We start from the raw sequence: 24,810 nt of genomic DNA on the forward strand, positions 1-24,810 counted from the left end.
TGTGGCCTTGATAATTGGCTCCTCATTAAATATAACTTAGAACCCTGAACACAGAGAAAAGGACTGGGTGAGGTTATAAAAGACCTGATAATATGAACAAATCAGGAAAAGACAAAACAGCTTCAGAGCTCAGAGATGACTAAACAAAGACATCTACGAGTTACACGATCTAGCCAATTTGAACAGTGGGCAAATGTCTTCCATGCAAGGCTTCTTATACTTTGGTAGATGCCAACCCAATAGGAGGATTAGCCTAAAACAGTACTCAACCCCTATCCTCTCAACAGTTCTGACGTTTCTGAAGGAGAGGAAGAAGAGGTCAAATTAATACCGAACTAGAGTAAGTCTGGAAACCAAAGACAGAATCAAATTATGGTGATTACTTTAAGTAGCAAGCAATGAATATACCTTAGTAACTTGGAGACAGTGGCCTACCTCAAATATTTGTGATTCTGGAAGAGTACATGTAAACTATCTCCCTGAGCCGTGCAAAAATAAAACAATACATCCAATACGACTACCTCTTGCTGCTGTTTTTGAACTGAAAGACTGGACTCTTCAGGTTCTGCTATCTCCCCCTATATCATTCTAGACTGTAGGGCCATCCCTATTGCCAGCAGATACGATCAGAAAAGGAGAGGCTGGAAGGATGATAGGTAACGTGGATTAAGCTACGATATAGTAACACCAAGACCATGTATTCATTTCTGTGAGGAAGAACCAATTAGAGCAGATAGATGCAGCTAAATGTATGCACTAAATTAAGGTAGGGTATCAATCCCTCTTTGTTTGGCTGCCAAATCTTGTGGAATGGGTTTAGTTTTTGTTGAGAAGAAAGAAGCATGGTTATGCCGATAAGCTGGGGGTGAGGTTGGCACACTGTTAAGTGAATTTGGCATACAGCACTCCTCTTTGAGCTAGATATGACAATGTCATACCAACTTTTTTTTTTTTTTCTCAGCCTTAACAATTGTTTGGAGAAAATAACTTTTAGTTACATTTTATTAAAGAAGATGAAGTGTCAATATATTGCTCACTTAAAAAATAGGTTAATATTCACTTTATTGGGGGATATTATGTTTTTGTCCCTACAGTCTGGATTGGTATAGGAGAAAGTAGCAGAAAGTGACATTTGTTCTTGCCTGTAAGGTTGTGGTTCTGCTAGGCCCTCTTAAACCAATCCATATGGTTCACTCTGAGAAACAAAACACGAAGAAACAAGAACAACAAACAAGAGCACCATAGTTACTACTACATAGTGTGTGCTCAACGTGTTGATATGATAAGGTAATTTCATAGATATATCTGCCCTTTTGTTTAAAATGAATACTCTTAAGTGTGGAAGACTAAATGACCCAGGGCTTGACAGCCATCTTCATCCAAGTCATCTGTCTTCTCTTGCTGGCAGGAGGGATACCTCTGAAAGTCTGGATTGGCATAGCATGAACTAGCAGAACCATAATTTACAGGTAACAACAAATTTACCTTCCAGACTCAGGACGAGAGGTCCACCTCAGGCTCCTCCCAAATCAGGAAGATCTGCTTCACCACTTCCTGCTCCAGGGCCACTCGTGAGGGCTATCTGGGAGCGACTCTCCTTCCCTGCAAGGTAAGCTGTCATCAGGTCCTGCAGGACATGGCCAAATCCACATGCTGAGGGCTCCCCAGCACAAATGAATGATAACCTACACCTGACTGTTGTCTGTCAAAAAACAATGGAGCGGGAAGTTTTATTTTCTGCACTTCAAGAACATTCCCAGATAGGCCAACAGCCCAGATGGCTAGTATTTAGACTCTCAGAGGGCTGATACACTGCCCATATATGATGTTTTATGGCAGAAATACAATTTCCCTCCACAGAACTGCCAACCTACTTTGATAACCGCCCACAAACTTCAACAAGTGGGCAGACGTTAGCCCTGAAATTGCACATAAGTAACCAAGAAAGAATCTATCCCACTGATGGATGATATGGCAAATGTACAAAAAGCCACCACTGAAACATCTTAAGACTAACAGGCACGTGATTATTAAAGTTCATCTAGTACAGAAAGATGAAATACTGTTTGGCCAAAAAGGGGAGAAAACATTACTGGAAATTAACTGGAAGGAAATTAGAACTCCTGAATGCTGCTTGGCTGGAATTGGTAGGAGATCGAAACAGGAAAAAAATTGTTCCCTCTTTCTCCAGAAAGTCCACTCACCTTTTGATTTGAGACCAGAATCTACTCTATGAGGTGGTGGCAGCAGCTGAGGGAAGGGTGCCAAGAGTATAAAAGGAAAATGGGATGCGTGGGGTAGAAGGTTAAGAATGGGAGAAGGCTATGAGTGTGTAAAAAGGGGTAGAAAGCAGTGACTGCTAATCTGAAAGGCATACAACAGTCCACAACTTAAAAAAAAATTATTAAACCAATACTGTTTAAGAATCAGGAGATCCCAACAGAAAAACAAGAGCCACTTTAGAAAACAGAGCAAAATTAAAATAATCTAGATTCTTTAGGCTTTCTTTAAAACATAAAAAACAGGTGAATTTTATAATACTAGAGCCCCCTGCTTTCCTGCAGAAACTCTACTTCGTGGCAACACCCACGACAGCTAAATCAGATGGAGCGCTAACAAGTACTGGGAACACACTGAAGTTTGATTTCCAGTAGGAAGAAATTCTGTGATCCCGGGTGACATACTGAAGGCTCTAACTTCAGTTAAAACGGACACGAATACTGGTCTCCAACTTTCAGGTAAGTCCTGGGTATGCGTAGTCAAGGCCAGGGAAAAAAGTCAAAAATAATTTTACTTGAAATGGATTATTTTAACTAATAAACACATACTTGAGAAGTTGAGAAGTGGATTATGAGTTTTTACGGTAAAGAAAAACTACCGTTGCTGTTCATACACAAACGAAGGACTTTCGCTTTTGACCTTAAAATACAAAAATATGCTTGTGATATATATTGCAAAGAAGTGTGAAGAAACACTTGTCTTCTCAAAACACCTGGCACACAGGTCAGGCGCCAGAGGATTAGAATAGAACACGTAAGTAATAGCAGGAATATCTGTGGAGGCAGGATGAACAAGCATAGTAAGCTCAGGTTTAAAGTGATTCCATGTATGTGTACAAAGGACCTTTTATTAAAAAAATCAAAACTGCAACTATTTTCAAGGGAGAAAAATGTAGGATGATTTTTGGTCTTAGTAAGGAGTCAACAAGACACCAGAGTACACAGTCCGGGTATCAAACGAAAGAAATCTTAAGTCTGTGAATATGTGTCTGAAGGACTGTGATGTATATGTTTCACGACCACTTGGGATTAGTGCATTTTGGCTTGTGCTGTAGTGTCTAGGAAAGGAATGTGTTACTCGATTTTATAAGGCAGATAATGGGAAACAGCACTGCTTCAATCTTAGACTACAGTCTTTAAAAAATTAAGAATGCTTTAAAGCTCAATGTTGTACATACACAGTGACCAACCGGAGGCTCTCTTGGTTTCAAACACAAATTACTAGAAGAAAATCACCTTGAATTTCATTAATGCCATGTACCTAACTGGCATGTGGTGCTGCAGTACCGTTTTGGGTTTTTCCACAGTTAGGATAGATACAGATACTGCTTTTAGGAGCTGTGAACCGGTAGGAAACAAAGGTAGGAAATACGTATCTGTATATCAGTCTCTGCCCCTGGTTCCTGGCACAGAGCTCTTAAAACCTTTGTAACTTCCTAAGTGGTAAGAGCACCACAAGCACCTTATGTTCTCACGTTTGGTCTCTGACCCTGGATCCCGACAAAGAGCTCCTAAATCCTTTGGAATCTCCTGAGTGATAGGAGCATCTTTTGTTCTAATGAGGAGACTCTGGGTAGGCTCCTAGATGGCCTCAGGATGTGGGCCGGTCACTAGAAAGACCGGGCTAGGAGTAGAAGCTTACAACTTTCAGCCCCAGTCCCCATCCTCCAGGAGAGGGTATGGAGACTGACTTCATGATTGATCATGCCTGTACGATGAAGCATTCATCAGAATCTCAAAATACAGGCTTCCCCTGCCATCTAAAAGTAGATAAAACCATAACTATAACCTTAAAAAAGCTGAAGAGGCATAATGTGAGGAAGCAGTAACATTCCCTAAAAGCAAAAATCCTTTTCTGATTTCGTTCTTAAGTGAAAAAATGTACTAACGCAGGCCTTTCGTAAAAGTAAAGTGGCATTAAGTCGACTTTCAGATGGCAAGAGAAATCTGTATATGGGATTCAGAGAGCTTCCAAGTTGGTGAGCATCTGGCAGTGCTGGGAGACGGATACGCCCAGAGAGGGTATGGAGGCTCTAGGTCCCTTCTCACAACCTCGCCTTACGTATCTTTTCATCTGGCTGTTCACCTGTATCCTTTATTATAACCTGTGTAATAAATGGGCAAATATTAAGTATTTGTTTTCCTGGGTGCTGTGAGCCATTCTACTGAATGGCTGGAATTACTGAACCCAAGAAGCAGGTCATGGGAACGCTGATTTAGAGCGTTCTGAGCTTCTGATTAGAGTCAGAAGCACAGGTAACAACCTAAAACTTTTGACTGGTATCTGAAGTGGGGGTAATCTCGTGGGACTGAGCCCTTAACTTGAGGGTGTGATGAACTCCAGGTAGACCACATCAGAAGTGAGCTGAATTTCAGATACCCAGCTGGTGTAAGAGAACTGCTTGATGTGTGGAAAACCTGCATATCTGGGGTCAGAAATATTATGTGGCGGTAGTGTGTGAGTAAAAGACAAACTATAAGAAAAGTGGTTTTCCTATAAGGGCTTAATTCAAAACCACATTAAAAAAATAAAATACTTTGCATTAGGAAAAGCAGGTTAAACCCCCACACTGAAATTATAATCCAGCTACTGAAAAAAGTAGCAAGAGTTTCATTTACAACAAGAGATGAATCAGATGAGCTAGATGATTTTTAAGACATTTTACAGTGTTGCGACATGATTTACGATTAATTAAAAGCGTTTTTACATAATTCAGTGGTTTCCAACCTCAGAGACTGCCACGGAAGGGGAGAGCCCAGGATCAGGGGCCAAGGCTCTGGCCACCCCATCCCACTCTTGCTAGACCGACTGGTGCAGCTTCCTCTTATCCCACCTAGACTAAGGGAAAAGAGCAGTAATTCTGAAGCTTAAAAAAAAAAGAAAAAGTCTCACAACTACCAAACTTTCACCTAGACAAAATGAAAGATATTATTAGTAGACATATTTATAACAGTTGAGACTCAACTTCCATTGCTAATTATAAAAAATGCCAAACATCGCTGTAACTGAGGGCCTGAGTATAAACCACTGCATAATTACAGCAATTACCAAAGAGGACCCAGTCCTATGCTGTACTTTGCAGAAACTTCGTTCTCAGAAGCTGAAAGACAGTGGAAAAGAGAATTCCTCTCTTGAAATCCTGTGATTTTAGAACAAATCACAATCATACTTAAGTGCCAGAAAATATAAAGTGTTTGTTTACCTGTGATCCTTACTCCAGATGAGGGTGGGTTGTGTTAGCGAAGCAAGGTAGTCAGGGCCCTGACACTGCTCCCACCCCTAATTCTTGGTTCATTCAGAACAGCTCTGCTTCCATGTTACACACTGGAGGTTTCTTAAAATTATTTTTTTTTAAGTTGATTTATTTATTTTTGAGAGAGAGAGAGAGAGAGAGCGCGCGCATGTGAGTGCACGCTGGGGAGGGGCAGAGAGAGGGGGGAAGAGAGAGAGAATCCTAAGCAGGCTCCATGCTGAGATCAGCTTGGGGCTCAATCTCAACAACTCTGAGGTCGTGACCTGTGCCGAAATCAAGAGTCAGATGCTTTACCGACTGAGCCACCCAGGTGCCAAGTAAAATTATGTTTGAAAAAGAATCTTCTAGGAGCAGGAAAAGGCCCCCAACCTGTGCTTCAGTTGGGGATAAGGCAGATGCAGAGTCTGGAGGAAGTGGGCCCTACTGATGAACCAGTGTTAGGGTGGGTGGTCTGACTCTTCGCAGAGGGCGGATGAAAAAAGGCAGGGCCTTGTGTTCCCAGCAGCTCCTGGCAACAGACTTTCTAAAGCCAAAGCCAGTGACTCTCCTTGGAGATCTAGAAAACTATTTTTTTTTTCCCTAATATTTATTTATTTTTTGAGAGACGGAGACAGAATGTGAGCAGGGGGAAGGGCAGAGAGAGAGAGGGAGTCACAGAATCAGAAGCAAGCTCCAGGCTCCCAGCTGTCAGCACAGAGACTGACGCGGGGCTTGAACTCAAGAACCATGAGATCATGATCTGAGCCGAAGCAGGATGTTTAACCGACTGAGCCACCCAGGCGCCCCTAGAAAACTATTCTGGGGAAGAACCAGGAAGCGTCAGCTCTAAAGGATAAAATCAACTGTAGCATGAGGTCTGACATAAACCAAATGGCTTCAAGTGAAGATGCTGGTTAAGGCAATAAAGCAAAGTCATTTGTACTAAAATACACTCATAAATTACCAGTATTAGTTGCTTTTCTACTTGGTGAGAAAAAGGCAGTAAAGAAAGACAAGTGGAATAAGAAGACAATGGGGGACAGATGCTTTACTTCTGAGCTAGAGACAGGAGCCTGCATGGTATCATTAATAATACAGTGAAGGCTAGCTGCTCTAACCTATATGATGGAACATTTTAATCTTAACAGCAAAGTTGAAAACAAAATCAATTTTGTTATTATAAAGGAGATTTTCTTATAAGGAACTTTAATATAGTATTATTCAAAGACATGGGCATGAAATAAAATATGCTTTTAAAAAAATACCTTGACTACTTACATAACACAGCTTTACATGGTTTATGACAGCAAAACAGGAAAAAACCGAAATATTAAAGACAGGAAAAGAGATAAAGACTATTCAGAAAGAGACAGCAAAGGTTCCAGGTATTTGGGATAAAAGAGTTATTATAACAGAACTTAATCTGATTTTGAGCTTCTGAAAAGCAGAAAGAAATATAGAGAGAAGAGTTAAACATTTGTTTTGCTGTTCTCTTTAATGTTGCTGTTGCCACGTATGTAATGTATTTCACAAAGTGACACTACTATCCACATTATGTAAAGCAAATTATCTACTTTACACCACGATAAAGTATCTAAGATTCTACTTAGCTTGGTTCAGAGGGTCAGCATGCCACCACATAAGGGCTGAACACTTATGCTTTCAGGAAAGAAAACTAGCAAATTAATGAACTCAAGCTTTATTTTATATTTCTACCACTGATTTCATTAGCTCAGGCTTGATCAAGATCCTTTATTGGCCGTGAACAAATGAAAATTCACTTGGGTTTCCACAGCAAGAACTCAAGGTCACTTGTCCACATGCTGTTATTTAAAAGTAAAGTGCTAACTTAACAAAATGTTTAGTATAAACAAAATTTCATTCATTCATTTTCCAAATTCTCTTTTCTTTTTGTACATAGTCAGTAGCAGATAGAACCTTTAAATACAAATTAAACTTGTAGAAAGGTACAAAAACGTATGGGAGAGAATCACAAATAATTGAATAAAAAGGAAGAGGATCAAAAGGAACGAACCTACTATCAGATAAAATTTTTAACATAATTCTGAATTACAACATATACTCTCTAAGAATCTACTTGCTAAAAAGAATATCCTGCAAAGGGGTTTCCACGATATATCATGTATTTCAGCCCACAATACTATGCTTCTAATAGTTCTTTTTTTGTTTTTCTGATTTTACCCTTGAGGACAAAACATAACTGGAAGAAAGATCCCTCCCTTTCTGAATTATCAGGTCAGATCACAAAGATTTAGGTAACATGCACGATGGATGCTTTGTGTTACACTGAACCACGTGACATTGCCAATACACATGATATACAAAACCAGCACTGGATATGGTTCAACTTAATATGAAAACTGGAGGAGACTAGTACTTTTCCCTATTCAAATAATTTCAAATTGTAATTTCTTTATAGGACGCGTTTACTTGTACAATCTCTACAAGTTATTACTAGGTACTAATAAGTATTATTTAAAAATTAGCACTTTTATGACAATGTCTAAAAAAAGAGATCTTCTAAAGGTAAGATGCTTAGGTGTTACTGTACCTTCAGATTTAAACAATGACAATGCATTTCAGTACAAGGTGAGAAATTCCATACTCACATGTTTAAAGCAGGTAACTGGAGCTGCTATAAAGCTATTGCTGTTGATGTAGTTACCCCAGCTGAAGCCTTCCATGGAGACTGCTGCTGAAAAAAAATAAATTTAGATCTATTACAATGCTCAAATCTTTTATTTATGAGAAAATGTGAAATGACATAAAACTAACGTATCATTTGGAGCACCTGGGTGGTTCAAGTGAGTTAACGGTCTCTTGGTTTTGGCTCAGGTCACAATCTCACGGAGAGATTGAGCCCCATGTTGGGTTCTGTGCGCAGCACAGAGCCTTCCTGGGATTGTTCTTTCTCCCTCTCTGTCTGCCCCTCCCCTGTTCTCTCTCTCTCTCAAAATAAATAAGTAAACTTAGAGAAAAAATAACATCATCTTGAAAGTTTTCTTTTCTCCTACAAAATTTTAAGAACTTTTCTAAATAAACATGAACTTTCACATAGATCATATTTGAAAACTAATATTAGCTTAAGTCTTCCATGTTCTAAGCAGCAAAGAACAGCTGAGCGCAGAACTGTTCAGAATAAGAAACACTACCATGGCTGCTTTTGGGTTTTTATTCCCATGTAGCTTTTACTGGGCATCTCAATGAGATTTCTTTCTTTCTTTTTTTTTTTTTTTTAAGTGTTTTTTTGGGGGGCACCTGGGTGGCTCAGTTGGTTAACCATTTGACTCTTGATTTTGGCTCAGGTGATGATCTCAGGGTCATGAGATGGGAGTCCTACAAAGGGCTCTGTGCTGGGCATGGAGCTTACTTAAGATTCTTAAGATTCTTTCTCTCCCTTTCTCCATGTCTTTTTTATAAAGTTTTATAAAAGTTTATTTATTTATTTTTGAGAGCGAGCACGAGCGAACATGAGTGGGGGAGTAGCAGAAAGAGAAAGAGAGAGAGAGAGAGAGAGAGAGAGAGAGAGAGAGAGAGAGAATCCCAAGCAGGCTCTGCACTGTCAGCGAAGAGCACAACATAGGGCTTGAACCCACGAACCATGAGATCACAACCTGAGCTGAAATCAAGAGTCAGACACTTAACTGACTGAGCCACCCAGGCTTCCCCTAAATTTTAAGTAATCTCTACACCCAATGTGGGGGTCGAACTCATGATCCTGAGACGAATAGTTGCCACTCTTCTGACTAAGGCAGCCAGGTGCCCCTTTCAGTGAGATTTCTCTCCAGTATCTGCCACTAATACCTTACCTTCACTAGGGTTTTTCATTGCTTCAGTCCCTACTATACTTCCTTGCTTCTGCCTTCCTGTTAAGAATCTTCTATCAGGGGCCCTAGATGGCTTAGTCAGTTAAGTGTCCGGCTCTTGGCTTTGGCTCAGATCATATCTCGTGGTTTGTGAATTTGAGGCCCCTGGCAGGTGCCGCACTGACAGCACAAAGCCTGCTTGGGATTCTCGCTCTCTGCCCCTCCCCCACTTGTGCTCTCTCTCTCTCTCTCTCTCAAAATAAACTTAAAAAAATCATTAGAAATGATCCTTTCTCAATCTCTTCCTTTTATGACTCTCATCTCGCCACTACCTTTGAAGCCTGCTAAACGTCCTATCATTTTGCTTATTATCTTCATAATGCTCCCCACCAGCCACAGCATAGAAGTGGAACACAGAAAATAACCAAATAAAAAATGTTTTTGAAATTATTATTTAAAAAAAATTTTTTTTTGATGTTTATTTATTTTTGAGAGAGAGGGCTAGCGAGGAGGGGAAGGGCAGAGAGAGAGGAGAGAGAGAATCCCAAGCAGGCTCTGTGTTGTCAGCAAGGAGTCTGATGTGGGGATCGATCTCACAAACTCTGACATAGTGACCTAGGCTGAAAGCAAGAGCCAGACGCTCAACTGACTGTGCCACTCAGGCACCCCAGAATTATTTTTTTATTTATTTTTGAGAGAGACAGGTGTGAGCAGGGGAGGGGCAGCGAGAGAGGGAGACACAGGATCTGAAACAGGCTCCAGGCTCTGAGCTGCTGGCACAGAGCCTGACGCAGGGCTCGAACTCACTAACCATGAGATCATGACCTGAGCCAAAGCTGGATGCGTAACCAACTGAGCCACCTAGGTGGCCCCCCAATAAAATACGTTAAGGATATTGCCACAAGCACTGTGAAACTGCCAACACAATTACTCTCTTCTAGAATTATTTGTGTATTTATTTATTTTTATGAAGTTTATTTGAAAGAGAGAGAGACAAGGCGAGCAGGGGTAAGGCAGAGAGAGAGAGAGAGAGAGAGAGAGAGAGAGAGAGAGAGAGAGAATCCCAAGCAGGCTCTGAGCTGCCAGCGCAGAGCCCACTGTGGGGCTTGAACTCTGAAACCGTGAGGTCATGACCTGAGCCAAAATCAAGAGTTGGACGCTTAACCGACTAAGCCACCCAGGTACCCCTAGAATAAATTACTGAAACCAAAACCATCATCAGGAAGCCTAATGTCATAATGTACTAGTAGGACAGAGAAATAGCTTAGTTAACAAAATTCAAAATTTAAATGTTGACTAAAACTAGGCGAATCATTATCAAACATTTCACTTCTACTATATTCACCAATATTACCTGCTTTAGTCTTTGCTTGATTTTGCAAGGTAGCTTGATACTGAGCATATGCAGCTAGTTTAGCAACTAAAGGTTGTTTCTGAAGAACTTTTGCTTTCTTTGTTGGAGGCTTACCCTAAAACAAGAAGAGTTAAGTAAATAGGATTCTTTTTCATTCATCCCCCTCCACCGAAAAAATTAACTTGATCGCATACTACTCATTCTGCTTAAGTAAACATCAAGGGTTTAGAAAATTATTAAAGCAGAGGAAACATACAAGGAATTTTAACATGAGAACTGTTTTTTGGAGTTCTGCTACAATGTAGACATCTATTATGGGTAGCAGAGCTGGCACAGACTAAAACAGCAATATGCAAATTAATATGTTAATAAAAAATTATATCCCATAAGATGTTAAAATATAGGCTGTGGTGGATACTTGATTCCTTCTTATACTAGATAAAACCAGTGGTTATTCACTCATGCAGGTTGCCAAGCATTGCTATTTTTATGGTAAGAGAAGATAATTTAATGTTTAAAGAGCAAGTGACCGAGGTTTATACCTTTAGTGCTAACGCAAAAGATCAATGACAAAATGATCATGGGCCAAATTCACAGTGTGACAAACTGCCATCCATTTGGGTACAGACCACTGCTCAGGATCTTAGGTACTGTCTATCTGAAATATAGAAATACATCTAAGTGATGTATTTCCTTAATTTGGGGAATTTTTATAAATCCTTTCAGTGTTATGTAAGGATCACAATCAATTACAGGAGAATAAGAAAAATGTGATCACTCAAATAAAATATATTACAAAAATCAGTTAAATGCCCTTAAAAACACTGTTTATATGCTACAATAGTTAACAACTTAGTCAAATGGTCGAATCTCCATTTTGTATTGTAGGCATTGATGTACATTTAAAGAAAGATGATTTTCTTTTTATACCATGAACGTTTTCAAAAAGGTTAGTTGGATTAACCAAACACAATCGTTCAAGGTATCAAATAGGCTGCAATCAAAAGTACAAAGCAGATATGATGGAGAAGTAGAACCACAGGGTATATCATTTCCCCCCAAATGCTGCATTGATTCTACCTTGATGTTAACTCAAAAGGAAACCAGGGGGGAAAAATGGCTTCAATTTCTGTATATAACAAGGCGTTTATTATATTTATACTTATTTAGAAAAAGAGTGTTTTTAATTCACTTAAACAGTTTCATCGTTTACTTTGGATAGTATGCCTTGTCTATTATAATAGCTGTTCAATTTTACAGGCTGAACAAACTTTGGGGATCACGTATTTCTGAAAAAATGTGGGGTATAAAATGGTAACTGGCCAACTGGGTAGAAGTGGAGTGCAGTGAATCACAATCCAATGACAGATAAACAGTGAAAGCCATAGAAATAACAGATATAAAGAAGAAGAAGGTTTCTGTACCGTTACCTGAAGTCTGGCCAAAATGCTTGCCTTCTTGGAGTTTGACGAATAGCTTCTTGAACATGAAACACTACAGAAACGCTTTGTTTTGGAGTAAAAAGCATCTCGCACACCAACCATCCCACACATTTCGCAGGTAGCTAATTAAGAGAACAAAAACAATGGTGTTATTATGATCATATAATAAAACCAATTTTTATCTAACAGTTTAATAATTACTTAAGTGTTAATTTAAATATTTGCCTTCTAACAGAAAATTTCTTCTGTTATACAAACGACAGAAAAGCCCACACAAAAGTTAGAGAAAATACTGGTATGATGCCATGGCCACGGCTCCAGAGGGTCTGACCGCAGCTCAAGGTTTAACAGAGGGTCTAAGCCCACAAACAAATCAGATTCAACTTACATTTCCTTAGTGCTCACTGTGTGCCAGGCATTTTCCTATACATTAAGAGCTCCAGCCTTTGAAAGGATTATAAACAAAAGAGGAAAAGAAGTGCAATGCAGCTAAGGAGTAACACAAAGGGCAAGCTAAAAAGAGCCAAGTCTTGGAAAAATGTTAAGGGTCATACAAAGATTCTTTCAAGTTATGTTCAGAGGACAAGGAGGAAAGGAGAGGGTCAAAGCCTGAGGTAGGTGCTTGATTACTCACTGATAACAGGAAAACAAAACCCTATTAATGTGCCTCTTTTGTAAATTAGCATAATAGACAATGATCTGAAAGGCAGAATTAGAAGAAGGGTCACAAGAACTGAAGTTCAGAATAGGTAAACAGATATATACGTGGGACTGGGACTGCTAGGTCATGACAGTTCTATTTTTAATTTTTTGGGGAACTGCCATATGGTGTTCCATAACGGATATACCAATTTACATTCCCACCAGCAGTATATAAGAGTTCCCTTTTTTCCACATCCTTACCAACATTATCTCTTATCTTTTTTTTTTTAATTTTTTTTTTTTAACGTTTATTTATTTTTGAGACAGAGAGGGACAGAGCATGAACAGGGGAGGGGCAGAGAGAGAGGGAGACACAGAATCTGAAACAGGCTCCAGGCTCTGAGCTGTCAGCACAGAGCCCGACGCGGGGCTCGAACTCATGGACCGTGAGATCATGACCTGAGCCGAAGTCGGACGCTTAACCGACCGAGCCACCCAGGTGCCCCTCTCTTATCTTTTTGATAATAGCAATCACAATAGGTGTAAGGTGGTATCTCATTGTGGTTTTGATGGGTATTTCCCTGATGATCAGTGTTGTGGAACACCTTTTCATGTACCTGTAGGCCAATTGTATGTCTTCTTAGGAAAAATGTCTACTCAGGTCTTTTTCACTTAGATTATTTGTTTTTTTGCTACTGAGTTGTAGGAGTTCTTTATCAGACATGGTTTGCAAATACTTCTTCCCATTCTGTAGGTTGGCTTTTCAATTTATTGTTTCCATTGCCGCGCAGACCTCTTTAGTTTGACGTAGGCCCATTTGTTTTTGTTCTCTTATCCAAGGAATCACTACAAGACCAGTGTCAAAAAGCTTTCTCCTATGTTTTCTTCTAGTTTTATATTTCTAGGTTTTACACTGAAGTCTAATCCAATTTTTAAATTCTTTTTGTTCTTTTTAAAGTTTATTTATTTTGAGAGAGAGGGGAGAGAGAATCCCAAGTAGGCTCTGCACTGTCAGCGCAGAGCCCAATGTGGGGCTCAAACCCACAAACCAGGAGATCATGAACTGAGCTGAAACCAAGAGTTGGCCCTTAACCAACTGAGCCACCCAGGTGCCCCTAAGTCTAATCCATTTTAAGTTAATTTTTGTTGAGTGGTGTAAGACAAGGATCCATTTTCATTCTTTTGCATGTGCATATCCAGTTTTGCCAACACCCTTTATTAAAGAGACTGTCCTTGCCCTATTCTGCATTCTTGGTGCCCTTGTCAAAAATTAGTTGACTGTAAATCAGTATCTTGAACAGATATCTGAATTCCCATGTTCACTCCAGCATTAGTCACAAGAGCCAAGAAAATGCAAACACTTAAATGTCCTTTGATAGCTGAATGGATGCATAAAGTGTGATATACATATATGAAGTATTATTCATTGTAGTGGAATATTATGCATCCACAAAAAAGAAGGAAATCCTGGCACTGTGACAACACGGTTGAACCTGGAGGGCAGGGCATATGCTAAGTGAAATACTGTATGGGATCATTTTCATGTGGAATCCTTAATAAAAAAAAAAAAAAAAAAAAAAAAAGCCGATTTCATAGAAACAGAAAATAGAATGGTGATTGCCAGGGATTGGGGGGAGGGGGACAGGTAGGTCAAAGGGTACGACATTTTAGTTATAAGAAGAGTAAATTATGAGACTCTAACATACAGCATGGTAACTACAGTTAATAATACTGTACTGCATACTAGGAAGTTGCTGAGAGTAGATACTGTGTTCTTCCCCACCACCCCAACACAAAGAGTTAACTATGTGAAACCATGGGTATTATTTATCTCAATCTTGGTAATCATCCCACAATGTATATCAAATCATCACACTGTACATGTTAAACATATGCAACTCTCTTTGTCAATTATTCCTGAGAAGAGTTAGGAAAAAACAAAAAACAAAAAATAAAACACCAGAAAGTAACAGAGCGAAAAACTGCCGGAGTGGGCTCAAATCTCCACCCAAACAGTTAAACTTAGAAGGGCTTATAGTTTTAACCAGTACTTATAAATCTATTGAGAAATCATGAAAGAAAGGTACCACAGGATTAGAGATGAAGAAAGGGTGTTTAAGGAGAGAAAAAAACTGAATGGTTTTCTGTTGAAAAAGTTACAGGGGTGCCTGGGTGGCTCAGTCGGTTGAGCATCCAATTCTTGATTTTGGCTCAGGTCACGACTTCAGGGTTCATGAGATGGAGCCCCTGCGTTGAGTTCTGTGTGGATAGCACGGAGGCTACTTGGGTTTCTCTGTCTCTCTCTCTCTCTCTCTCTCTGCCCCAACCCTGCTGGCACACACGTCCTCTCTCTCTCTCAAAATAAATAAGCATTTAAAAAAAAGGAGGGGCTCCTGGGTGGCTCAGTCTGTTGACAGCCTGTCAAGATCTCGCGGTCTGTGAGTTTGAGCCCCGCGTCGGGCTCTGTGCTGACAGCTCAGAGCCTGGAGCCTGTTTCAGATTCTGTGTTTCCCTCTCTCTCTGCCCCTCCCCCGCTATTGCTCTGTCTCTCTCTGTCAAAAATAAGTAAGCATTAAAAAAAAAGTTTAAAAAAAAGGAGAAAGAGTTATAGAACAGATTAAAAAGGTCTGTGACCATCTAGCTAAAGAAGCTGTGACCCAAAGGGGATAGTGTATCTTTGGCTCCACCAGGGCAGGGACTATTCTATATTGTTTTATCTCTGTATCTCTAGTATTTAAAACAGAGCCTGGCACATATAAAGCTTCAATAAACCTTATTTCCTTTTGTTATAATATTACTGGACTGGTATAACTAAACCATGGCAAGAGTAAACAATCGACCCTTGAACAACAGGGGTTTTGAACTGCATGGGTCCATCTATATGTGGGTTTTTTCCAATAAATAAGATACAGTGTTGTCAATGTGTTTTCCCTCTTACGATTTTCCTAAAAATATTTTTTCTTTACCTTACTCTATTGTAAGAATAGATTAAATAATACAAAAAACAAACAAAATATCATGTGTTAATCGACTATTAGTGTTACCAACAGTGGGCTATTAGTAATTAAGTTTTTGTTTATTTATTTTGAGAGAGAGAGAGAGAGAGAGAGAGAGAGAGAGAGAACCCCAAGGAGGTTCCACGCTCTGTGCTAACTCAAATGCCATGCTAGATCTCATGACTGTGAGATCATGACCTGAGCAGAAATCAAGGGTCAGACACCTTTCTAAAAAATATTTTTTATTTATTTTGAGATAGAGAGCACAAGCAAGGGAGGGGCAGAGAGAGAGGGAGAGAGAGAATCAGCACAGAGCCTGATACACGGCATGAACTTAGAAACCATAACTTGAGCTGAAATCAAGAGTTGGATGCTTAAAGGGCTGAGCCACCCAGGTGCCCCTAGTAATTAAGTTTTTGGGGAGTCAGAAGTTACACATAGATTTTCAACTGCATGGGAGATTGGCATTTCTAACCTATGTTGTTTGAGGGTCAACCATATATTAATAGGAGTTAATATGGGTTTTAAAAAAAAATTTTTTTTTTTAGGAGTTAAAACATTTGATAAAATCTCTCATGCAGCTTTGTCAATAAAGATTGAGAAATTTAAGGTCCTGATAAGTGAGTAGAAACTTTTTTTTTGTTTTTTTAATGTTTATTTATTTATTTATTTAGAGAGAGAGCAGGGGAGGGACAGAGAAAGAGGGAGACAGAGAATCCCAAGCAGGCCCAGCAGTGTCAGCACAGAGCCCAACGTGGGGCTCAAACCCATGAACCGTGAGATCATCACCTGTGCTGAACCCAAGACTCGGACTCTTAATCAGCTGAGCCACCCTGGGGTCCCAAGGAATTTTTTTTCTTTTAAAGTTTATTTATTTATTTACTTTTCAGTAATCTCTGCATGCAACTTGGGGCTTGAACTCACGACCCTGAGATCAAGAGGTGCACGCTCTTCCAAGTGAGTCAGCCAGGTGCCCCAATAATGGGAAGTATTTTGACACAGCCTACAAGATTCTGTACCAGGCCCTGTGCTGTTCAACTTTTTAAGACTAGAATACCTCCAGGGCATTATTATCAAATCTGCAAATGACATAAAACTAGAAGATTATGTAACACAACCTTCAATGTTAAATGAGAATTAGAAGTAAACAATTTCTAAGAAGATCAAAATTCAGTAAGAAAAAGGTTACATGGGATAATTTAAAGTTTTAAAAAATCCACTGCAGCTGGAAAAGGGCTGGAACTTAGCAGGTCTCAAAAGGAAAGCCCCCAGAAGATTCTTGTCTCCAGATCCAGAGCCTGTCCTGTTGCGGACTGAGGAGGTGCCTAATTCTCACCAGATACCTGCCACACTCAGGGACAGGCTTCCAGGACAGCACAGTGTGTAGCTCAACCAGTGTCCACAGGGGAAACCTCTGCAGCCACACCTGCTGTCCATCATCCTGGTGGACGGGCCCGGGGACGTCCACACCACTTTTCTGCCCTCAGACTGCGTCAGCCAGGCCTCTTAACCTGGCTTTGGGCTGCTGAGGTTCTAGGACAGTTATTCCAGCACGGATCACCTCCACTCCATTTCCTTTCATCAAGAGAGCCATTAAGAGAAACGTACAGCTGATTTCATCTATTAGGTCCACCTATAGGCCCAACTTGGGAGTAAGCTTGAAATCGCTCCTGGGCCCTCTTCAGGGCCCAAATCGTTTTTCAATTTTTACAATCAGAATGTTATCATGGCAGACTCACTCCTGAATCTAAGTGGTATCAAACAAGGCTGGATCCTGTTCTCATTCAGTATTCCCAGGCATCCATGGTGTAACTGCAGCCCCAGCTGGAGTTTTTGGGGATACTTTCTCTTATCCTTGTCCTCCGGCCACCCTGCCTAGCAGGTACCCACATCCCAACCGTACAGACGGAAAAACAGGCTCAGTGAGTTAGAGGCCTGCCCAAAGCCAAAAACTTAACTCCAAATCTTCCTGATCCACCTTCTTTCCCCTCTTCCCTAGTCTCTGCGATGTCCTTGGAAATGACCTTGTCTGGCTCCCAAGTGAAGTGGGAGCACGTCCTTCCACTTTTGCCAACAGGAAGCCTCTCTGCTGACGGCAAGTACCAGATGCCTGGACCCTGAAAGAGGCCCTCGGTGAACACTGACTGATTTAAAAATAAGCTTCAGACACTGCATGCCCAAAGACGGTTGTACCACCAGACCTTTCATCTCTCTGCAATGTTTCGTTTGGACAATCACTTACGTGCCTGCCACATCTGAATGGCTCAGCATGATTCCTTCAAAGTCCTACTTCCCAATCTTTGCTAGTATAGTTCCCTTCTTCCACAGGGTTCTCCCACAGCTTCCACCTTTGTCCTTCAAAGCCAGCTCAGATCTGCCTGCCCTGTGAAGCCCTCCCAGATTAGAATTCATCGCCTGCCCTTCATGTTCCCATAGCCCTTGCTCGTGCCTCTCCTAAGGTATTATTCAAATCAACCTCATATCGTTTATTAAAAAATAAAAAGTCGGAGCATCTGCCTGGCTCAGTCGGTGCAGCACGTGACTCTTGATCTTGGGGTTGTGAGTCTGAGTCCCATGTTGGGTGTAGAAATTACTCACAAATAAAATATCTTTTAAAAAGTCAACTGCTAACAGACAAGACTGGTTTAACTGGTTTAGTGGTGAATCTGTAGTAAAGACTAAAGGGTTTCAGTTATACATGAAATCAGTATTACTTTCAAAAAAGTTAAAGCAACTCTGTGGCCTACCTGCTGCCCTAATTACACAGGTGACCAGCTGCCCTTATTACACAGGTGACTAGCCATTTGCCTGAGGTGCTTCCCAGGATATGGGATTTTCAATCCTAAAAACAGGACAGTCTTGGGCAAGTCATGTAAGCTGTCACTCCAGCACCATGAAATCTGAAGCATGCCCAGAGGAAAGTGAGCAGGCTATTGAGGAATTAAAATCATTGTCACACTATGACAGATCGCTGAAGCAATTAGGGTCACTTGGGACTGTTCTGGTGTGAACAGTTATCATCATAACAAGGATTAGAATTCTTCTCTGTACCTTTAAGAGGCAAAATTAAGACCCAAAGACAAAATTGAGAACAAGGATAATTTTGGTTCAATACAAAGAATAATCTGGTAATTAGAGATACCCTATCATTGGAAGTGTTAAAATAGAAAGCTTCATAATCTTATAAGGAATTTTTGTAGAGGAGAGAAACTCATTCTGCAAGTGTATCAGCTCTATAAGCCTGTGATCCTACACACTTTCAGTTACACTGGGATTTATTACCTAATTACTGAATTTACGTCCACATTGTGTTTCTCAATAGCCTTTTGTTTTTATTTTGCTCTACTTGCTTTCTGCCAGAACACGGCAGGTAGGCAAGATGGATCAAATGGGAATCTAGTGATCTCATCTACAACTGTAAGTTTCAGACCGCGTTTCTTTTTCCCTTGAAAAATTCCAAGGAAGGGAAATGAAAGAAGAAATGAAATCAGAACATATCCTCCAATAAGAAGCTGCCTAACAGTGAAAGGCGGAATACTCACCCATGCCAGATTTGCCATCCGGGTATGTGTAGACTTGTCCATTGTTTTTGATAATTGGGAGGTTAGAAGGTAAAGGAGCAACTTCTTCTTCACTCTCCTCGGAGCTGGAGCTGCTACTTGTGTCCTCACTGCAGCTATCATAACCGTCAAACATCCCGAAAGAGTCTCTTCTTTTCCTTTCAGGGCGTGAAGAATGTTCAGTCTTAAAAGTAGAAAAAATCAATAATACATGACACAGCACAGATACACAACCACCACCCCAAAGAATTTAGTTCAAATTGTGATGATATTTGGAAAACGAAGATCTAGCCCTGACAAATGATAATTTTACTTTGTAACAAAATGTTTGTTTCAAAATGGAGCCTTTCCTTTCTACAGGGTGCAAATTTATTAGCCACCATGTTAGCTAATAAGAATACCGATGACAACAATAAACACGGAACACAATCAGAGGATCACCATGCAATTCAAATTCAAATAGTAATTGCTATAAACTAGGTAGGTCACTTCTCTATAGAAAGAATCAGAGGGGTGCCTGGGTGGCTCAGTTGGTTAAGTGTCTTGGGTCATGATCTCACAGTTCGTGGGATCGAGCCCTGCACGAGGCTCTGTGCTGACAGCTCAGAGCCTGGAGCTTGCTTCACCCTCTGTGTCTCCCTCTCTCTCTGCTCCTCCCCCCCTTGTTCGTGCGCATTCTCATGCTCTCTCTCTCAAAAAAATGAACATCAAAAAAAATTTTTAAAAATTAGATGATTTTTTTAAGTTGTTGTGAAATACACATAACAGATGGTTTCTTAATTTACCTTTCATCTCTAAAAGTGTAGATTTTTATTATAATTTAGAGCATCCAGGAAATATATAGATGCTTTTAAAAATCGCTGTGAATGGGGCGCCTGGGTGGCTCAGTCGGTTAAGCGTCCGACTTCGGCTCAGGTCACGATCTCGCGGTCCGTGAGTTCGAGCCCCGCGTCGGGCTCTGGGCTGACGGCTCAGAGCCTGGAGCCTGCTTCTGATTCTGTGTCTCCCTCTCTCTCTGCCCCTCCCCCGTTCATGCTCTCTCTCTCTCTGTCTCAAAAATAAATAAACATTAAAAAAAAAATTAAAAAAAAAAATCGGTGTGAAGAGTTCTGGAGTGATTAATTGGGAATTTTTAATTTTAGAGTTTTTAGATATTAACTATTTCAAATACTAGAGAAGATAACATTTGTACATTTGCAGTCTTATCTCATTTTTTTCTTTAGCATAAACAATGGTTAAAAAAACTCCAAGTATCTCAAGCTAAACATTATTTCCTTTTCAAAAGAAAAGCTACAAAGACACTACATCATCTTCAGTGAATGATACATGTTTGCTCTTCCAAAAGATATGCTCTCTCTCAAGCTGCCTAAATCCCCAAAAAGTAACACTGTCAACTCAACCTGTCTTGAAATAAATTGCAAAACTTCAAGTTTAGGGAGAAGAAACTAAAAAGAAAATAGGAAATAATAAAGAGGAAAAAAATCTCCAGAAAAAAGAATCTATAAGGAAACAGGACCAATGCAGGGAGCAAAGGAAAACTTCAAAAAAAAAAAAAAAAAATATGCGATGGGGCAACTAGAGTAAAAATTATCAGCTGGCACATTTCAATGTTTTGCTGCAGTTAGTATTTTTTGGTATCATTTTACACTTTATGCACAATGTCTCTTCTGGCTAGGGTAACTTCCTCCCATGACCAATACAAAGCCGAAATCTGTTGTGTAAAGTTTGACAAAATAAAATCATCCAAATGCATCTCTTAGTTTGAGAAGAGTAAGCTGTCTTTTTCAGAAGTGCAGTTACGAAACATTTGCAACTAAAGTGGACAACTGATTTTTCACTTGAATCAAGTATAACTATGAAAGCAACAAAAGTAGTTCCTTAATCCACACAATGGAAATATTTTATCCCCAGATGAATACTATCTTTTAAGAAGTCCCCTCATGAGGCTCTATTCGTGTTCTAATGCTGTTGCCACAACCTCCAACTTCTTACAGTATTCTTCCTTTAACCCAATTTTAAAAAGAAAACCCTACTGTTTCTGGCTACTTTGTAATTAATCCGTTTCCCTCAACAGTTTTCCCTAGCTTGACTACCCATCTTATTTAACAAATTTGGTTCTGAATAACTTGCAGGTATTTAAAAAAAAAAAAAAAAAAAGTCAAATGTGTTTTCAGGGTGCCTGAGTAGCTCACTTGGTTAAGCATTGGACTCTTGATTTCAGCTCAGGTCAAGATCTCATGGTTTGTGAATTCGAGCTGCAAACTGATGACAGCACAGAGCCTGCTTGGGATTCTCTCTCTCCCTTTCTCTGCCCTTCTCCCAATTGTGTGTGCTCTCTTTCTCAAAATAAGTAAGTAAACTTATAAAAAAAAAAATCAAATGTATTTTCAAAGAATCAAAATCGGCTACCACTGGATTTCAAAAGAATAAAATTTTGAAGGTGATGCCAAAAGTCAAGTCTAGCAACATTCTGAACTGATAAGGTGATAAGGAATGGGAGAGTCCTTGTTTGAACGAAGTGTGGTGCCAAGAGCTCGGAATTCTGATAGCCCTAAGTCTGAGTCCTGGTTTTGCCATTTATTAGCTGTCAACACTGGGCAAATTATGAGTTTCTTCTCTTACTCGTTCAACATTCAACAACTATCAAGCATCTGTGTGTCTCACAGTAGCAGAGGCTACAGATCGAGTGGTGTACAGAGCAGACAAGATGCATGCTTTTCACCAAGGTGACAGTTTACTGGCAGGAGGAACCCAAGTTAGACCATGTGAAGGCAGAGTCAAACTGAGACAGGAGTCGTCGACTCATGTTCAGTGGTGAGGAAAGGCACTGGTGAGTTAAGACCTCGAGGCCAAAAAGGGCAGCTGGGATGTTCTAGGCAAAGCAAACAACAAGACAAAGGCTTTCCAGTAGGAATATCCCTAGCCCATTGAAAGGCCAGTGTGGCTGGTGCCCAGAGTGACAGGTGTAAAAGATGAGGTTGGAGGAGGACACAGTGAGAGAACCCCAAGCAGGCTCTGCGCTGTCAGCACAGAACTAGTAGGACATGAGGGTCCTTGAAGGCCAGGGTATCGATTTTTTTTTTCCCCCGAGGGCAATGAAAAGACATTGTGAAATATTTATCACAGTGCCTGGAATACACACTTACAAACACTGGCTAGAATTCTAGTTCTAGTAGATTCATATAGCCTACTTCCATGCGAAGAAGATCTCTTGCAGTTTTCGTATAAGCTCGTCCACTTTACAGCCACCTCGGTTAGCAGCTAATGCATATTCATTGACCCTCAAATATCAACACAGAATATCTTACTCTGACTCTACTTGTCAGCAAATATAACCCTGAAATTTCAGGGGGTCAATAATTACGAACATCTTTGTTTCAATATTATAGACTGTTAACATTAAAAAATAAAAGTATTATGGTCAAATAAGAAAATTTTCCTTATTTCAAGGCCTCTTTAAGCTTTTAATATGCTTGTGAACATTATGACAACTTAAGAGAGACATATAGTATTCAGTCTTCTCCAAAGCAACTCCAAGAACTAATGATCTAGAAAAATGCTAACCTTTTGCATAGTTCCAGCACGCACAGAAAATGATCATCTATACAATGCAAGAGAAGTTGGCCCCTGAATGCACCCAGCCTGAGGCCTCAGACGGTCCCAAATATTGCAGGGATGAATTATCTTGACAAATCTAGAACACACTAGTTGGAAAGCTATATTCTACTCAGGAGAAAATGTTCCCTCAGCATTTTTTTCTTAGATTAGGACAGAATACTAATGAACTAATTCAATGTATGAATTGTAATCCATTTATTCCATGTAAAACTTACCGTTTACTGCAGGGAATGGAAATGCCTGCATCAGACCGAAACCCCTAAGAGGGCTACAACTTCAGTCAAAGGGCAGGTAGGAATCAAAAATCTGACTACATGCAGGCAAAATAAGACCTACATGTGGGTCTTTTCTGCCCATGCTCTGGGTGGAGAGGCTACTCTGAGATTGTATAATCATGGGCCTGCCCTTCTGAGTGACTCTGAGGATATACCTTAACTTGCCCTAAATGGTCAGAAAATACCCAGATCAAGACCTTAAAGGGCCACTAGTGCCCCTTGACACGCAGCAGAAGCATACTGGATCACTTCAGGAAATAATCACCTACACTTCAGGCCTTTCAGCATTCCTACAGATTTGATCAAGTAGGAGCACACAATCAATAACAAACATACAATAAGCAATCCGTCACAAGTGTCAGTAGACACAGATTAGGAATCCCAAATTGTTAGGTACTGAAATTGCCAGGCACAGAGTATAAAAGAACCATTCAAGAAATGTTTAAGAAGAAACAAAAATATTATTGAAAAATGGAATAAAGAAATAAAAAGCAACCAGGCAGATCTGAAAAGACCCAAATGTAACTTCTGTAAATAAAAAATGTAAGTGCTATAATTAAAAAAAAAAAAAAAGACACCACCACTAAAACACCTCAATGGATGGGATGAATAGATCAGCCATGGCTAAAAAAGAACTGGGGAAATGATAAACATTAAGAAAATACCCAGAACACTGCAAAGAAAAACAGAAACATAGAAAATAAGAGGTTCAAATGGCATAAAACATAAAGATCTAATAAAATGTCTAATAGGAATTCTCAAAGGAGAGGATACGGAGATGCTGAATGAAAGACTGGCTAAGAATTCTGCAGAAACACTGAAAACACAAATTCAGACAGAACTACCACATATATTAAACACAAGAAAAAAAACCACATTTAAATAGATCACAGTACCAGTGTAAAACACTAGGGAGAAGATTTAAAAAGGGACAAATAAAACCAAAAAAAAAAAAAAGTGGAGGGGGGCGCCTCAGTGGCTCAGTCGGCTCGGTGTCCGACTTCGGCTCAGGTCATCATCTCATAGTTTGTGAGTTCGAGCCCTGCGTCAGGCTCTGTACTGACAGCTCAGAGCCTGGAGCCTGTTTCGGATTCTGCGTCTCCCTGTCTCTCTGCACCTTCCCCACTCACACTGTCTCTCTCTCTCTCAAAAATAAACATTAAAACATTTTTTTAAAAAGGGATTAATTGCCACAGTGAATCTCACTAGTCAAAAAGCTTAACCTCCAGCTCATTCAGTCCAATCAGCTGCTTAGTAACTAATCCTTAGATATGAATAGACAAGTGAGGATCACCTACCATTTGAGAAAGACCTCTAAAAATGTGAAAGGCCAAGGGGTGCCTGGGTGGCTCAGTCGGTTAAGCACCCGACTTCGGCTCAGGTCATGATCTCGCGGTCCGTGAGTTTGAGCCCCGCGTCGGGCTCTGTGCTGACAGCTCAGAGCCTGGAGCCTGTTTCAGATTCTGTGTCTCCCTCTCTCTGACCCTCCCCTGTTCATGCTCTGTCTCTCCCTGTCTCAAAAATAAATAAAAAAACGTTAAAAAAAAAAAATTAAAAAAAAAAATGTGAAAGGCCAAAACAAAC

At 40.1% G+C, this 24,810-nt stretch overlaps 1 protein-coding gene across 19 annotated transcripts in view; it reads right to left on the reverse strand.

Annotated features, from left to right (window-relative positions):
• Positions 1 to 24,810, reverse strand: part of MBTD1 (mbt domain containing 1) — a 71,463-nt gene that overhangs the window by 23,607 nt on the left and 23,046 nt on the right. For 12 of the 19 annotated variants that reach the window (XR_008418815.1, XM_019415731.2, XM_053893037.1 and 9 more), the window contains 4 exons: positions 19,316 to 19,517; positions 12,118 to 12,257; positions 10,694 to 10,808; positions 8,143 to 8,228 (listed from right to left, as the gene is read on the reverse strand). Coding sequence is in view for 17 of the 19 variants with exons in the window: in XM_019415738.2 (XP_019271283.1) it covers positions 8,143 to 8,228; positions 10,694 to 10,808; positions 12,118 to 12,257; positions 19,316 to 19,517 (543 nt within the window). In the remaining 2 variants the exon portion in view is untranslated. Of the gene's footprint in view, positions 1 to 1,485; positions 1,603 to 8,142; positions 8,229 to 10,693; positions 10,809 to 11,235; positions 11,352 to 12,117; positions 12,258 to 19,315; positions 19,518 to 24,810 lie in introns of those variants that run through there. The other 7 variants (XM_019415739.2, XM_019415727.2, XM_019415726.2 and 4 more) reach the window with 6 other exon arrangements.

Source organism: Panthera pardus, unplaced genomic scaffold, assembly GCF_024362965.1.
Source record: "Panthera pardus isolate Hobbes unplaced genomic scaffold, ASM2436296v1 HiC_scaffold_3, whole genome shotgun sequence".
In the NCBI taxonomy this organism is placed as follows: domain Eukaryota; kingdom Metazoa; phylum Chordata; class Mammalia; order Carnivora; family Felidae; genus Panthera; species Panthera pardus.